At 36.7% G+C, this 16,000-nt stretch overlaps 3 protein-coding genes and 1 long non-coding RNA gene across 9 annotated transcripts; 1 reads left to right on the top strand and 3 right to left on the bottom strand.

The window, feature by feature from the left end:
* Window positions 1–787: 787 nt before the first annotated feature.
* Window positions 788–4,337, bottom strand: LOC149025601 (uncharacterized). 6 transcript variants are annotated; one of them, XR_016171758.1, is made up of 5 exons: window positions 4,055–4,337; window positions 3,096–3,146; window positions 2,028–2,084; window positions 1,399–1,518; window positions 788–1,274 (listed from the first exon to the last, which is right to left on the bottom strand). It is a non-coding gene; the product is annotated as an uncharacterized LOC149025601 (long non-coding RNA). The 6 variants fall into 6 exon arrangements; XR_016171756.1 differs by lacking the exon at window positions 2,028–2,084 and adding an exon at window positions 2,496–2,556 and having other exon boundaries at window positions 1,399–1,575; window positions 4,055–4,336; XR_016171754.1 differs by having other exon boundaries at window positions 789–1,274; window positions 1,399–1,591; window positions 4,055–4,335.
* A 1,982-nt stretch (window positions 4,338–6,319) lies between these two features.
* Window positions 6,320–7,475, bottom strand: LOC149025600 (uncharacterized). Its single transcript, XM_089145799.1, has one exon. The coding sequence runs from the start codon at window positions 7,425–7,427 to the stop codon at window positions 6,648–6,650; it is 780 nt and encodes a 259-aa protein (XP_089001925.1). The 5' UTR covers window positions 7,428–7,475; the 3' UTR covers window positions 6,320–6,647.
* A 2,025-nt stretch (window positions 7,476–9,500) lies between these two features.
* On the top strand, window positions 9,501–10,978 carry LOC149025599 (putative caffeoyl-CoA O-methyltransferase At4g26220). Its single transcript, XM_089145797.1, has 5 exons — window positions 9,501–9,887; window positions 10,011–10,090; window positions 10,232–10,376; window positions 10,462–10,593; window positions 10,688–10,978. Exons 1-5 carry the CDS (start codon window positions 9,813–9,815, stop codon window positions 10,976–10,978), a joined length of 723 nt encoding a protein of 240 aa, XP_089001923.1. The 5' UTR covers window positions 9,501–9,812.
* A 213-nt stretch (window positions 10,979–11,191) lies between these two features.
* Window positions 11,192–12,178, bottom strand: LOC149025598 (uncharacterized). Its single transcript, XM_089145798.1, has one exon. The coding sequence runs from the start codon at window positions 11,888–11,890 to the stop codon at window positions 11,420–11,422; it is 471 nt and encodes a 156-aa protein (XP_089001924.1). The 5' UTR covers window positions 11,891–12,178; the 3' UTR covers window positions 11,192–11,419.
* Between the last annotated feature and the right edge of the window lie 3,822 nt (window positions 12,179–16,000).

The raw sequence follows: 16,000 nt of genomic DNA, 5'->3' as shown, positions 1-16,000 counted from the left end.
CCACAAATTATAAAGGGGTTACATGATAGTAGTGTATTTATCTCTTAATTCTCTCCTTTACCCCACGACCTGTTCTCGGTTTTCAAAGGGAATGAAACGAAGAGGAGAAAAAGGCAATTCCACTTCGACAACGACTGTTCACCATCTTCGTCGGCTTCTGCTCCTTCGCCATCGAAGCATTTGGGTACTTCCTCATGTTCTCTGTTTCCACTGTCATCATTGTTATTATCTGCATTTCCATGGTCTTTCTTCGTCATTGTCAGCTTGATTGTCTTCTATTCTATGATTTATCATAGACTTATAAGCTGAGAAAATTACAGATGACTAAGACTTTTCTCTGAGTGCTCATTCTTGTCACAAGTGATCCACTCCGAATATTCAATTCCTCAAAGTAGTAGTCAATCTGAAATCATAACTGCTTAACATTTCTTTCTTATCTTTCTCTCCATGCTAAGCATTGCACCTGAGAAGATTCCAACTTTTATTTACTTGATGGTTAACTTGTTTTTTCTATCCTGATACTAGAGGGAAGGAGAGGAGCAACGACTGATTTTTAGGTGTTTTTTCTCAATTCGTTTTCTCTAACTTAGAAGAAGATTTAGCAACACAAATATGTCTTATTATACTTAAAATTATCGGTGTTAAACATAGGGCAATGTTCGTAATAAAAAAAAAAATCCAGGGATTGCCAGGAGGGTTTTATGCTGCGGTTGTGATAATGATATCCATATCTCTCCCTTGCTTCAGAACATAAGAGGGTAGCATTCTGGGTGAATAAGCAAGACATTACCTGATCAATATATGAATGAAAAGGGCACAACCCTTTACATTTTCATTGAAATAGGTCAATGCAAACAAACATTCAACAATAGGATATACGAGATGGCCATTCAAACGCTAAGCAAATCACTAAATGCTTAATTCAGCCTCTCATCACTTCCTAATAGACCATCATAAAGTTCAAATGGCTAGTACAAGATTTATTGTAGTAAAGTTAGATCCATAGCATAATCTATTGGCACTCAATTTGAACACTAAATTTGATGTTTTGAGCTGTTTCTACTTCGTCTTGTCGGTACAAGAACACTAAGCAGTAGTGGCGCGCAGATACATTCAGGCATTTTAATCGGACGTTGTCTTCTGTTCGTATTTGTAGTGGCACCTGCTGCAGATAGCTCTTTATCTTCCAAGATATCCAATGAGTCATGTTGTGGTCTTAGTCCAATCAGCCAGCCCAGTGAAACACTACGATCTTGAAAAAAGGACTTCGTTGACTGGTTGGTGTCCAAAGAAAGCAGAGGTAAACACATTTAGCATTTATTTATCACATGAATGAGCAACAAAAAGAGCAGATGTATGTGTTTGAGCCTGCAGCTCAATTGGGGAGAGGGACATCACCTCAGTGTTGAGTTCAGAGGAAGTGAATGATGAAAAACTGATTGAGTGCATATGGCAAGAGGATGGATCAGCAGCAGTGGTGTGTAAGCTATCCACCACTCTTAGCCTTGTGCTCATGGCCTGAAGCCCAAGAGGCCATCCGTTAGACATCTCTTGGATTTGGTAGATGGAAGTAACCTTTAGAAAATTTTAACTGTTAGCCATAGCAGAGGAATTAGCAAGTACCTGATTCAGATTAACACACATTTCAAATGGAAAAACTCATTTAACAGTGAAGTGATTGCTGGGTAGGGTTATTGAATCAGGTAGAAATTTTGTCCCCATCATATGAACTTATCCCCTCATCACACCCATATGTCCATTTATACTATCTTGAAAATGCTAGTAAGAGATAACATGCAAAATGCCTTATAATCTCTATCAATCTCGAAACTACAGCAGCAAGGATGATTTGTAATTTAACAGGGCCCTAGGAAAAATCTTGTTCTGTTTTGATTTCTAGAGTTGCTATCCTAGAGTATAATTCTAGATGACATGGATTGACGCCTATTAATAAGTACATAAAACTGTTGATATTAGAAAGAAAGGTCAAGCTTAAGGGCTTAAGGGCTTAAGGCAAAATTCAAGACCTGTTGAATATATCTGTTGAAGATGAAGTCTTGACATGGCCTTCACATTTTCCTCACCTATAATAAAATCCAACACGGGTTAATTGCTGTTTTCTGGGTGTTCTTGTTCTTAATTCACTTCTCCTAAATGCACAAAGGAAAAGGAGAAAAATGACAAAGTTGTAGCTTTGACCAATGATTCAAAAAATTGTAGCAATGGGAAATAGAATACAGTTTGTGAAGTCATCGAGAATCATTCCAGATAAGATTATTCTCTTCAGCAGACTTAAGAAACAGAACATTACTTAACATTCATATTCTTTGTGAACAAATCAACAGTTGATAAAGGGAATGATAGAAAAAAAAAAAGAATAATACAAATAAAAATAAAAAGTAGATTACTCAGAACTTCATCCAATAGTCAAACTAGCTACCATAAGTTAGTCACCATATCAAACACCATAAAATATCAAGCTCAGAGCTAACAACCTCATTCAACAGTTGAAGAGATGCCTGCAAATTGCCCTCTTAAGGGCTGCCTTTTAAGACACTGAAATAGCAATCCACAGTAAGAGCATCAGACCCATTACACAGAAGGAAGTATTACAATGACTAGTTCTGGTGGTATGTAAATGTATCAAGAAAACTAAATAAGCCTGACACTGCAGCTGCTCTTATCTTAGATATATTCGTTAGAACCAGGCCATTTGATATTTTTTCGTTTGAATTAAATTCACAGAACACCTATAAGACCAAAATGATACTTTTAGACTTCTTTTTATTCCTGCTGTAGAACATCTAGGTTTGACATCATTTCTAGTTGTGCAATAGGAACATCTAAACAGAACTAAAATCACATTTCATAATTTATGATGCTAGTGCTCTACATAACTAAGCTAAGCCTTATTCCAACTAAATGGAGTCGGCCATATAATTCCCATTTAGCTGGGATTGAGACTATATTGAGTTAGCTGAGTTAAGATGAGTAATGGAATCATATATTATGAAATGTGACCTTTTCTTGAGTTAAACATATCATACTGTTGGTATTTATTTAATAATATACAAATGCAAGGCCAAAGAACTTACTAATCCAGCCATGGGCACAACCGTTGCGTTACATCCTAGTTCTGCTGATCACTGCATGAAATGAATCAGAGATCAGAGTAAAAAAACAGATCCACATCAAATGGAAACTTACTAGAAGTAAACCAATTGTTGTGAGAATAAGGAAGCCAAAGCATATAGATAAAGCCTTTGAATAAATATCCCTGATGTTCATCTCTCTCCTGATAAACACAACCCAAATGCCATTGCAGGTCTCTGTCAGTAGATCCAGTGTTGGACCTGCCTTCCCCCCCACCCACAAAATATATAAACATATATACAAACAAACAAAACAAAATAGAATTGTTTTATTGATTCAATACTGCAATTAGATACAGAAGAATCTCTATTAGTGAGACTTAGACCTAACTGTTTGTGATGTTTATTTATCCCTGTGTTCTTCAATGAAGAGTCAAATTCCAATGAGCACAAGGGGAACCACCTGCACCATCAGGCATCAGATAACTCTTTCTTTAATTACACGTAGTATTTAAGTACACTACAACTGGAGCTAAAAACAATTGAGCAGTTATATAACCAGGAAAAGGCAACAAATGTCTTGATTTGGTTTTGCATTAAAATTGAAATTTAACAGGACAGCATGAATTTTTCGAATACGAAAGATATAATTTCAGAAACCTTCAATCTTCAAGAAAATCTTCTTCCCTGTGCAATTCCAATCCATAAAACTTAAATCAATTCTTCAGCTAACTATCAAAATCGTGGCTAGATATAAAATATGACGAGCACCAGAGAGCTCCGTCGGTAGAAACCATGAGGAGAAGTGATCATGACGAAGTGGAAATAAAGATGAATAGAAGAAACCCATGCGGTTACGAGTTCATCCTTCATTATCAATCAATAAGTGAGATGGAAGGATCAAGAACTACACTTGAAATGTAAATTTTTAATGGGGGAACTGCTGCTAATGGGCAACTTACCTCTGCAACCATTGTAGCAACTAACAACGAAGCGAAATGGAAATCAAGGAAAAGAACTTTAGTTCGGAGAAACCTATGGAAATCTTTCACTGCTGCGTCTCTCTTGGTAGAATCCTGCAAGTGCTACTGTGCTGTCTTTTTGGGTTTCGATTCACAGAACCATAAACTCAAACCCCACTTGAGTTTCCTTAAATAATAATTTATTGGATCTACCGACCATTACAGCAAACCATTCACACCTTCAACCGGAGATTACTGCGCTATCTAATACTGTTGAATCATTTTTATGATTTAAAATGTTTCTCAACTTCAACAGTTCTACTGTTCTAAAGTAAAATTATTTAAAATTTGCTTCTCATAATCATAAGGAAGTACTAGCTAAAATGTACGAATTTTCATATAAAAAATATTCTAACTCCAAGTCTCCAATGCTGAAAACGTACGAACTTTAAAGACCACCGACAGATGGATTTAAAAAAATATCAATTATCGCATTTTTATGGCCTGCATTCATGGCAGTGCTACATAAGGTTATGGATAGGTTAAGATCCATAGTCGATGAATTTCATAATTTTATATAAATTATAACCTAAGGATAGATAGATCATAATCAATAGTAAAAATTATAGAGCAAAACTATTTGAAAATTTGTTTGTTAGACTTTACTTCGCATCTTTAAGAACTGAAGTTAAGGTCCAACTCTTTACTCAAAAAGGGGAATTTTTAGAATGCATACTAGGAGAATGAATCCAAAACGCTCTTGTTTTCTTTTAGTTGGTTATTTCTATCACTTGCTCTTGATATTATTGAGCTTATCATAATTATAACCTAGGTGTAGGAAAATTTTCTTCAAAACCAACTTTGCAATATTCACCCTCATTGCTAAGGTTGCAACACGACTAAAATTGACTCATAAAACCCTAGCTGTAATTTTAATTTCTAACTACAAAAAACTAAAACGAATTCATGTAAGGATTGATTAGGTTAAACCTCACCCTCAAAGCCTTATCCAAGGTATCCTAACTTAATATTGACCTATTTTGTAGGCTAAATCTTGGGCAGAATAGGACAGACCATGACAGTTCCAATCGGACCTTGCTTTAGTCCTGTATATTTAATGTGCAGGATCGTCAAGCAAAACACATCCAAAATCTCTCTTGACCATCACATACATTAAATGCACATAATTGAAACAATTTTGCAATCCATTAGAACCTTGGTGAGAATCAAAATTAAATGTATGATGTGTCGGTAAGGTGGGGGAAGATTCCCAAAATGCATTGAGGAAAGAGTGTTTTTTTTTTTAAAAGGATTATGGGGGAGATAAGAGAAGGATTTCGAAGTCTTACCACGTGATCATTAATGGAAGCAGAAGGTGCTTCCATTTGTTCTTGGTAGAAGAAGCAAAGATGCTTAGAAGCAAGGGTTTTGTCACTTTCCTTCCCATCACCACCTAATTAACTCATCAACCGACAATATCTCCCTCCGAGTCTGTTAGCTGTCTTTTCTGCTTCAAATCAGTGATGGGATATCTCCCTCCAGGCCCAATAGAGCCCAAACGAGTCCTAGGGCATGTTGGGTTTAACACTATTGGGCTTGGAGGCTAATTGTTTGTTGGATTGAAGTGTGTAGGCCCACTTTAGATTTTGGTGGGCTTTGGATATTCTTGTTCACAAACAGAGTTGGGTTCTGTATCAGATGGGCTTCTCCTTCCCTGCTTCACTGCCCAGAAAGAAAATAGAGGGAGAGATCATTATTGTAAGAATTATTGTATGTGTAAAGCCATCTAAGTCTAAGGTCTCTCCTTCAATCACGGGCATAAGAATTGAAGACAACTGGGTTGACCCAAATTAGAATTCCAACTTCCAATCTGGTTGTAGCTTTTAGAAAGTTATGTAATGGAGCTACCCCTTCAAATCTTGAATCTTCAACTATAATTCAACTAATGGGTCCCCTCTTATTAAGGATTAAGAACCAAATTCTTTTCAGAAATTGTCTACCCAATAAATGTTCTAGAATGATGGCTCCAATTCTGCGGTTATGCTGTTCTGCACTTTGTAGACAATAAGGAGTGATGAGGTCTTTCATATTATGACCTTTTGATGTTATAGGCCACTACACCATTATACGTTTTTCATTACTACTAGCAGGCAAGGGTGAGCTTTTGATAATGGACCACCATTGACGGATCATGTCAAAGTTAACCTTGAAGAAGGGTTACTCTGCCCATCGAACATGGAAGATCATTCACACACTATAAATAAAATGCTTCAACCACTCCAAAACTTTAAAAAAATTGTATTAATTTACTCTAATCTCAGAGGTAATGCAGACATTTATTACACTTTTCCTCATAGCTTCTGCTTGATTTAGATTTCCAAAGCCAAATCACTGCACCCACAATGACTACAGCAACAAACAATGGTACATTTCTCTTACCCAAACCATAATTTTATATTTGAACAGTGATAATTACCCACACAAGCAACGACAGACTTAAAAAAAAAAAAAAAAAACGAAAAGAGTGAAACCTTCTCTTATGTGATCTCAGAATGCTCTTTTCCAGATATGGGTGCTGATGAACTGTTGTGGTTTATGGCACATACTCCTGGTTCTGTTGGAACTCCTCATTCTGGCTCTGAAACCCATCCAAGGAGTTGGAGAAGTCATAGGTGTTTGCATTGTTGTTAGCATTGTAACCTCCATAGTTGTTGTACCTGTTCCTTGACTCAACTCCTCTGTATGAAGCATACCCATTGTGGGTTTCCTTTGGTGTTTCAAATTGGTTGTGATAACGATCATGGTAGACTTCCTCATTGTTGAGATCATAAAAGTACTTGCCGTTCTCTAAGAATCTGGTGTCACTCATACCTTGTTTCTTCGCCTCATTCCCATTGTAATAGTAGTTGTTCTTCTTGTTGTTGTTGTTCAGGTAAGACGCATCCACATACCTGGAGTCTCTCATGCCTTGCTGCCTGTTCTCATGATTGTAGTTGAAGCTGTTCTGCTGATAGTTTTGAGGAGAGTACATCTCAGTGGTGGTGGTGGTTGTCTTCTCAGGGAAGTCATTGGTAGGAGTGTAGTATGCATCATTGACTGAGTTGGGTGAGAATTGCTCTGAGCCATGACCATAGAGGCCAAAGCCATTGTGGTTCTGAGGTACGAAGTTTGGCTCCTCTTCATGGGTATGTGAAGTTTCTTCTCTCTGAGGAAGTTCCTTCTCTGTGGTGGCTGTGTTCTTGTTGTTGGTGTTGATGTTGGTGTTGTCACGGGTGACCTTGCTAAAGAATTGGCTCTCCCTAGCATGAATTTGAAGAGAAGAGATGATGAAGAGAAGGAATAGGAAAGAGAGGTACTTAGCAAAGACAGCCATGGCTTAGGTAGTGAAGATTATGTTTTGAGTTCTTGGGCTAAGCAAGAGGCCTGTAGTCCTTTTTATAGGAAGGTAGGAGGAATTGGGTCTCTCTTTCTCTCTCTCCTACCACAATTTTAATATACAATACTATATATGATTTTCTCCGATTAAAAAAAGAAAGAAAAGAATTTTATATATGATTTGTTCTCAGACATCAAACTATCAAAGGTATTTTCAAATTGAGACATAAATTTTAACAAATCTGACTTGAGTGTAATATACGTTTTCATGGGCGTTTCAATGTATAGGTGGGAAATTATAAGGGATGGAGCCCTAAGCCTAAAGGGGAGGAAGCTGGGGCCCTTAAAAACAAAGATAAATTGGAAGAAGTTTCTGCGTGCAATTATGCGGAGATTGTGGAGGGTGGGGCATGGAAATGATGGCATTTAGTGCACGCACCATGTGCTTTTATTAAGCTTTTGTGCCATATGAGAGAGAGAGAGAGACACACACCTAACGTTTCCAGCATGTAAGCCCAGGGCCAGTCAAAAGGTAGCTCTGTGTGGGTAGAAAGCTCTTCTTTTCAGATCCCTTATTGGTGTTGTGCAGTGAAATTAAGGGAGGCCTTTTTGCACAGTTCAGCAGTTGTTGAGTTAGTTGAGAGGCCAAGTCTCATTCACTCATTTGTTCTTTCACTGGGCACCTCTCATTTAAACATATTGGTGTAAACTGAGTTAAAAAACCAGAGGTTATTTGGTTATATTTCTATTCGAGATAAGTATTTTTGAACCAGAATTTTTTTTTTTTTTGGTAAACCAGAAATTTTGGTTTAATGAACATGATTGTCCTTAAAGGTGATACCAATTTGGGGGGTTGGGGGGGTGGGGGTGGGGGGTGGGGGGGGGACCTTAACAACTAATGTTAGGTTGTCTGTGTTTCCAATGGTAACTACTACTCTTTTTGATGAAACAGTGATAACTGATTACTGCTGGTTGCTTTATGTTGTCCCACAAATTTTATTGTTTGAAGTATCTCATCTACCCTGGTGTCTATTGATTGAATGAGCGATGGATAGATACAGTGTCTCTGTTTTATATGCAATAGTAAAGAGTCTCAATAAATCCTAAAGCTTTGCAATAACCGAAATGGATGATAATCAAAGCATATAAATTGGATTAGTTAGGGTGGTTGGATAACATGCAGGTTTGATTGCTCGTTAAATGGAATGGTTGGTATTGAACTGACAGATAAACTGAAAAACAGGAGAAGCAATCAATTGGATTAATTGGAGTTTACTGGACATGGGTTTCAGTATGTGACCGTTTGAATGTTGTATGGTCATCAGCAGAGACTAGTTTGGGTAGAGATCATTAAACAATAGAACCATGGAAATTAACTTAATTTATTATCATTGTTTACTTTCAAATAAATCTGATGCCTGATCTCGAGACTACAAAACAGAGTAGGTTTTATCTTCTTCCCCCAGTCCTTCCTGGGAGCAAAGTGCAAGCCAAAAAGATTCACTTCCTGGTTTTCCTTGCAGTCATGGACATTCAAACATTGAGCTGGGTGCCAAGCAGTTAGACACTTAGACTATTTTAGTAAAGAAAAACCAGGTCAAAACAACGGTTTAGCTTTAGGCTTTAGCATTTTTGGCTCTTCTGTTCGTCTATATACACAATGGATTAGTTAACTGTTGGTATTATATTTTATGTCCTTTAAATATTCTGTCAACCCTCTTTATGAGCATTCGTCTTTCAAACCTATTATCCTATGGATTCACCTTTTCTTATATCAAATTCCTTTTCCTTTCCCTTCTGGAAGTGCCATAATTTGCAGCCCGATCAAAGGAATGGTTGTTGTAGACTTGGTTCAATCGAGAGTGGGCTTGCCTAAACGGGTTTTCTGAACCAACTGGGGTTAGTGTTGAGCATAATAATCCTGCTGGTTCACAAATTGACACACAAATCAGCTCCAATTTCTGTGTCTGTTTGACAGCTGTAGATATTAGTTCCTCGTGATCTCTTTTTTCTTTGCATGTAAACTCTGTTTTCTCTGCTTCTTCATCTTGAAGAAAAGATCACAAGCTTGTCTGTGTCTTATCTCTTGTTAGTAAATTTAGCATCAGATTCCATTTATATTATAAAAACAGGGGAATATGAGTTCCTTCTCACCAAATGAGAATTTGTTCCTAGAGGATCCGATGCTCACCCACTGCTCCTCCTACCTTTGGATAGCAGTGGAATCGTGGGCTCTATAGAAACATAATGAGAACAAAGAATTTGACAACAGTTTAGAGTGTTTGCAGAGCAGTAGATCTATAAGAGTTAAGCACTTTCAAATACTTAGTTTAGGTGAAGAGAAGATTTGAAGTGTCCTTGCTTAATCTGTTAAGCAAAAACAATGGAAGAAGAGCATGAAAACCATTTAAGTAACAAAACTAACAAGGGTTTGCTACAGAACAATGAGTTATATCAGGTATCCTTCGCGCTGGATGACGTTTGGTCTTTTCAAATTTAAGCTGGCACTGATTGATTTCATTGTGTTCCTCACTGTTTCAACTTTGTGTTTCAATGTTGAATACATCTTTGTTACTTGTAGTACATATTAGAGACTAGTGTTTACCCACGGGAACCAGAGCCTCTCAAGGAGATAAGAACTGCTACAGTCAATGATCCAAGGTAAGATCAACTAAGGTCCAATTACATTTATGATGTTTTCTATCCTAAAACTTCATTACAGAAACATCACTTTCAGTACTCTGTAACATAACAACAAGTGTAAAATCATGGATTGAATGTGTTTGCTTGTATGTCCTCCAGGAGTTTGATGGCTACTGCACCTGACGCAGGGCCTTTGATTTCCTTACTATTGAAGCTTGCTGATGCAAAGAATACCATTGAGATTGGAGTTTTCACAGGATACTCTCTCCTTCTCACAGCTCTTACCATTCCTGCTGATGGCAAAGTCAGTCTCCTTCTCTGAACTATGAACTATGAATGTGTTGTGATTCCTCCTTCACTGATTTGAGCATTCTTGAAAAATCATGCAGATCATGGCCATAGATATAGACCGAAAAACATATGAGATGGGACTGCCCATAATTCAAAGAGCTGGTGTCGAACACAAGATCAACTTTGTTGAGGCTCCTGCTCTCCTAGTTCTCAATAAACTATTGGAAGATGTAAACCTGATTTCATTCATTAAGTTCACTCTAATTGGCTTCTAATCTCCATTAACTTGATCTTATATGCTCTTCTTTATGGGTCTTAATGCAGACTGATAAAGCAGACTCTTTGGATTATGCCTATGTTGACGCAGACAAGGATAACTACAGGAACTATCATGAGAGATTAATGAAATTGGTGAGGGTTGGAGGCATCATTATCTATGACAATACTCTGTGGGCAGGGACAGTTGCCTTGCCTGAGCCTATAGTCCCTGAGTTCTTCAAGTACAACAGGGAACACATAATTGAGTTTAACAAGTTGCTATCAAGTGACCCTCGCATTCAAATATCTCAAATTCCTGTTGGTGATGGAGTCACAATATGCAGACGTATCCACTGATGTTCATGCTCTGATATTATGAGTGGTGGTTGAATTTTGATTTACTGTTGAAGTTCTTGGATCACACATCATCTCATTTTAAACCAGGGTGCCTAAGCATAAGAGAGGGAGTGAATGGCATGGGAAATCTCCATATTTCTCTCAATAAAGCTACCGTTGTTGTAACCATGAAATAGTCGTCATGAGGATTAAATGCATTTCTTTGAATCTAAAGGGAGACCAGGCTTTTTAGTATACATTTCTTGTACTTCACTTCCACAAATACAGCAGAAACTTACCCGAGGTAAGGCAATTGCAGTTTATAGTTGAAACTTAGGTCGAAACTCGAAACCCACTTCATGTGGTGAGTTGGGTTGAATGTCAGATGAAATAAAGATAAACTATTAAAGCAAGATATAACCCCAGAGTGGGTGATGAAAACAATCAAATGCAGTTAAGTATTTAGGGTTTATCTTCGGGAATGGGATCCCAAAACAAAAGAGAAAGCAACAACATATTTGGAACCAACAAAGGAATTAAAGGGTTGATATCACTCACAAGGGGTTTCCTTCTCAATCTCTTCCGTACATACTCTCTCTTCTGTTCATCTCCCCACTGCGCTTCTTCGACTCCTTTAGCGAGTATCAGTGGCGGAGGCTGGAAATACGGGCATTTAGACCTCCAAGATGTTTCAGGGGCACCTAATCTGGAAACCCTTTTAAGAAAGAGAGAGAAGCCCCATCTGAGATGTAGTGAAGGGAAAGTTTTGCTCTCTTGGTCTTTATTGCAGAGAATAGGGGGGTAACTCCAATTGAGGTAGCAGGGGATCTGCGTTGAGATGAATAACTGAGAATCGAGAGATGGGTTTGTTGTGGGGTTCGTCAGAACATGGGTTAGGGCTTGGAGTCTCTGCTCCCAAGTTGTATCCTCCATGGTTCATCAACTTTAGCATCATCGCGACTTCATTTTGAACAGCTTCTCGAGCATACTCATGCTTTCATGGCAGATTTGGCCATAAGACTGCTTGTTGTATTGTGGCTTCTCACTTTCTCATGGCTATCGGTATCTCTGTGTTGAAAGCGACAATTTTCAACCCAAAAATACAGAAAGTGATGAACTGATAATCTTCCGTTTTTTGGGGTGAATTAGAAAGTGACACTGTTGTTAGAAGAACAGTTAACCTCTGTTTTGTTTTGTTTTGTTTTTTTTTTTTCTTTCTTTCTCTCTCAAACTCATAAACTAGTTCTTCAAGATATTTCCAACGATCCTAAATTCCTAATAAGTATTCCATGGTTTGGTTAGTTAATAAATGGGTTTCAGAACCAGTTGGACTTGGACTAGGCCTGGGCCTCCTGGGCCTCCTGGCAAAGAATACCGGATATATGTCAGACCAGGCCAGACCAAGCCATTTAAAGATGGGCTATAAACCCGTTTAGTTAGTTAATTAATGGAACCAGTTATAATGGGCCTGGGCCGCCTGGCAAAAAGAAATGGATATATGCCAGACCAGGCATGAGCCCAAGCCATTTACAAAGTAGGCTTTGAACCCCGAACCTATATTGGTCTTTTGCCAACTGAGCCACCCGTCGAGGTTGAATCCAAAGTATTTACATAAAGCTTAATTGTTGCATTCATTAGCATGTTTGGTAACATGCTTATTGGCAACCCAAATATTTCTTTGAATTGGTGAAACCAAGGAAACATATGTGTTTGCTTTGTTATTTAAATGGATAATTAATATTTTTATCTGTACTATAGCTTAATTATTATTTTATTCATTATATTTTTTAAAATTACTAATCCAAACTTAGACTTTACCTGTATTTACTGTTGCTTCCTACAGTTAAACTCCATTAGTTAAGTGATGATGTGGTAATTTTTATTTATTTAAAAATTCTAAAATAATCCCAATATTGTATTCTACTTATTTAATGTTTACATTAAATTACATTATTATCTTAGTATTTACAAAAAATTAACCCAAATTTGGTAGCTTCTTATTTTTTAGTTTTTTTTATTATTACTTTTCAATTTGGTGTTATTTTTTAGTTTTTGTTACTTACTTTATAATTTGATATTATCAGTTCTAAATACTTCCTACTTCCATTAGGTTTTCATTTATTTACAATTAACTTTAGTGTTATCAATTTTAGGAAGTTCCTTTTCTTAGAAAAAAATAATAATTTAGGTAGTCTTCTTTTGTAATTCAAAATAATAAGAACACAACTCTAACATTAATATTTGACATTTTTCTTTTTAAATGATGATAGTATTATGTTTTGACTTTTAAATTTTAGAAGGACAAAATAGACATTAAACATTCAACTGTAATGGTCTCTTAACACTATTAGAACTGAAGGAGGGGGATAGTGATTCTAGAAAGAGTAAGGGCTTTTTAATGATTGAGCTATAGTACAGGGAGACAACAGTAATTATCCCATATTCACACCTTATAATCCGAGAGGAAAACAAAACCCTTATTTATCTTCTGAACTCCTTTTTTTTTTTTTTTTTTTTTTTTTTGGTGAAACAAGTTTCATTCCAAAGGACAGGAAGAAAACAAGGAGTCAGACTTACACAAATCCAACAACCAAGAGGTGGAAAGTGGCCAGTTAGTCCTTCCTGCCAAGGTAACTGCTTTCCCAGCTAGAGAATTAGCAACAAAGTTACATTCCCTAGGGATAAAAGAGAAATTACAAGACAAAAAATACGAGGAAAGGTGATTAACATCATCCACAATATTCCTCAAACCAAAAGGGGATGAGACTTCAGACTTTAGAATCTTGATCAACTCTTGGCAATCACTTTCTACTAATATGTAATCTATCCCCTCCGCAGCTGCAAGTAGAAGGCCTTCTCGAATCCCAAGAGCCTCTCCAACCATTGGTGAGGTGAAAGAAGAAGGAATTGAGACAGCAGCAACTAAACCTCCTGAGTGATCCCTTAAAATGATGCCCAAGCCTCCCTTGTTGTCCTTCAAAGCTGCATCTGAATTCACTTTAACAACCCCTCTATCTTCTGAACTCCATGACTACATAAATCCTAGATACAAATTACAGAAAATTATAAAGAGTGGGAATTGTATAAGATGTGAATCCCAAGTGTTTACATAAAGCTTAATTGTTTCCTTCATCAACATGTTTGGTCACATGTTTGTTGTCAACCAAAATATTTCTTTCAATGGTGAAACTAGGGGTGTCAATTTTCAACCCGAACTGTTGAAACCAGACCTTAATGGGCTGTGTTTGGGGAGGGCCGGACTAGCCCGTGTGTGGCCCGCTAGCCTGAACCACAGCCCGTTAACCCGTTAGTATAAATTAAAATAAAATATTAAAGGGATAATTACTATTGGCCCCCTGTACTTTGATTTTATTACTATTGTATCCCTTGTACTTTTCAAAATTACTAATCCAACCTTCAACTTTGTCTATAATTACTATTGCCCCCCTACCGTTAAGTTCCGTTAGTTAACTGATGATGTGGCATCTTTATATTTTCTCAAAAACCCCAAAATACCCTTATACTTATCTCTTTATTTATTTACCTTTTTGTTAAGTTACAGTAGTACGTTTAATTAACTGTGGGAAAAAAAAACTATAATCCGTTTTATTCTTTAATAAAAAAATAAAAAATAAAAAACAAAAAATACAAAATAAAGAAAGAATGATTGAATAAAACTCAAATAGAAACTGAGGAGGAAGGGAAATCGAATTCAACTCAAATTGGAAACTGAATATCACCTAAAAAAAATTCAAAATAAATGAAGTTTAGTGAAGGTGGGAAACCAAATCGGATTTGAATTTTGTCCATTTCATTAATTCAAAATAAATGAAGTTTAGGGTAAAATTGACATTTAATATGGTTTTATAAATAGAATAGAATTATCTTTTAGTTTCTTAATTTTAATGAAGGGCAAATTAGACATTAAATATTCAAACTTAACGGCAACTTAACACCGTTATAAGGAAGGGGGGCAACAGTAATTTCGTAAAGAACAGGGTTTTATTAGTAATAAAATCAAACTACAGGGGGGCAACAGTAATTATCCCAATATTAAATGAACCATTAAATTTAAAAAGTAATAACCCTTTCTCCCTTACCTCTTTTTGGGTCGTGGAGGACTTTGAAAAGAAACATAATGAACTTTCATTGAAGCACAAGTGATGTTTTGATGTGATTTAGATTACTCCAAAGAAGGTTATAAAAAAAAAAAAACCACTCCAACGAAAACTATGAAGAACACAAAACAGAACCAAAGAATATACTTTGGATCTCTTTCCAACCCAAATGGCTAAGAAAGTAGTCAGATTAAAGTTTAAGCTAAGGTAGGAATACAGACAGATTCCATTGATGATATACTTCTCTGACTTGTATTATTCTTGCTTCAGATTCAAGTCTATTATGGTAGGTGCATGCACATCAATCAATAGTCAACCATGTCTTGCATAAGTATTCAAATGAATGCCAGAAAGGACCTATATTATTGGATAAAGGCATATGCTCTCAAGAAAGCCATTTCCTTGGCCATGTTTTAATAGTTCTCCATTGGAACTCTTTTACATCTACCAGGTTAAACCAATGAGTCTGAATTTCACATCCTATGGTGACTGACTAAGCAGAGTTTATACATTTGAACAATATAGACACAGTAAAAGATGATGCCTGGGTTACAATGACTGCAACAACTTGATTCAGCTACCACTAGGAATTAAAGGCTTAAATTGGGGTGTCCTTTTAAGTATTGAATATTGACTATTAATTTAGTACAAACTGAATCCAAACCGTTACTCCAAACCACTAGTCAACTCGAAACTAAATCGAAACTGCACTGAAATCATTATCTTTTAAATGAGCTGTGTTTGGGTTGGAGAGTTCTCAGCTTGGAACTGCTACAAACTGTACCGTTGACACCCCTAGGGGAAACCAAGGAAACAAATGTGTTTGCTTTGTTATTAAACTTTACAACCGAGAGCCAAAAAAAAAAAAACCTTGTTTATCTTAAACTCCTAAGGCGAGTCGTCGAATTTTTGGTTGAAGTTAAAA

The sequence above is a fragment of the Hakea prostrata genome, chromosome 2 (genome assembly GCF_041222555.1).
Source record: "Hakea prostrata isolate BN-2017 chromosome 2, UWA_Hpros_2, whole genome shotgun sequence".
Taxonomy (NCBI): domain Eukaryota; kingdom Viridiplantae; phylum Streptophyta; class Magnoliopsida; order Proteales; family Proteaceae; genus Hakea; species Hakea prostrata.
This window is presented reverse-complemented; position numbering and strand designations above follow the sequence as displayed.

Bases quoted from the DNA above. Each gene is read 5' to 3' on its own strand.
- LOC149025600 (XM_089145799.1), bottom strand. From the start codon at position 7,427: ATGGCTGTCTTTGCTAAGTACCTCTCTTTCCTATTCCTTCTCTTCATC.
- LOC149025599 (XM_089145797.1), top strand. From the start codon at position 9,813: ATGGAAGAAGAGCATGAAAACCATTTAAGTAACAAAACTAACAAGGGT. The intron at 9,888-10,010 runs GTATCCTTCGCG...TGTTACTTGTAG, and splicing joins AGAACAATGAGTTATATCAG to TACATATTAGAGACTAGTGT. The intron at 10,377-10,461 runs GTCAGTCTCCTT...AAAATCATGCAG, and splicing joins CCATTCCTGCTGATGGCAAA to ATCATGGCCATAGATATAGA.
- LOC149025598 (XM_089145798.1), bottom strand. From the start codon at position 11,890: ATGGAGGATACAACTTGGGAGCAGAGACTCCAAGCCCTAACCCATGTT.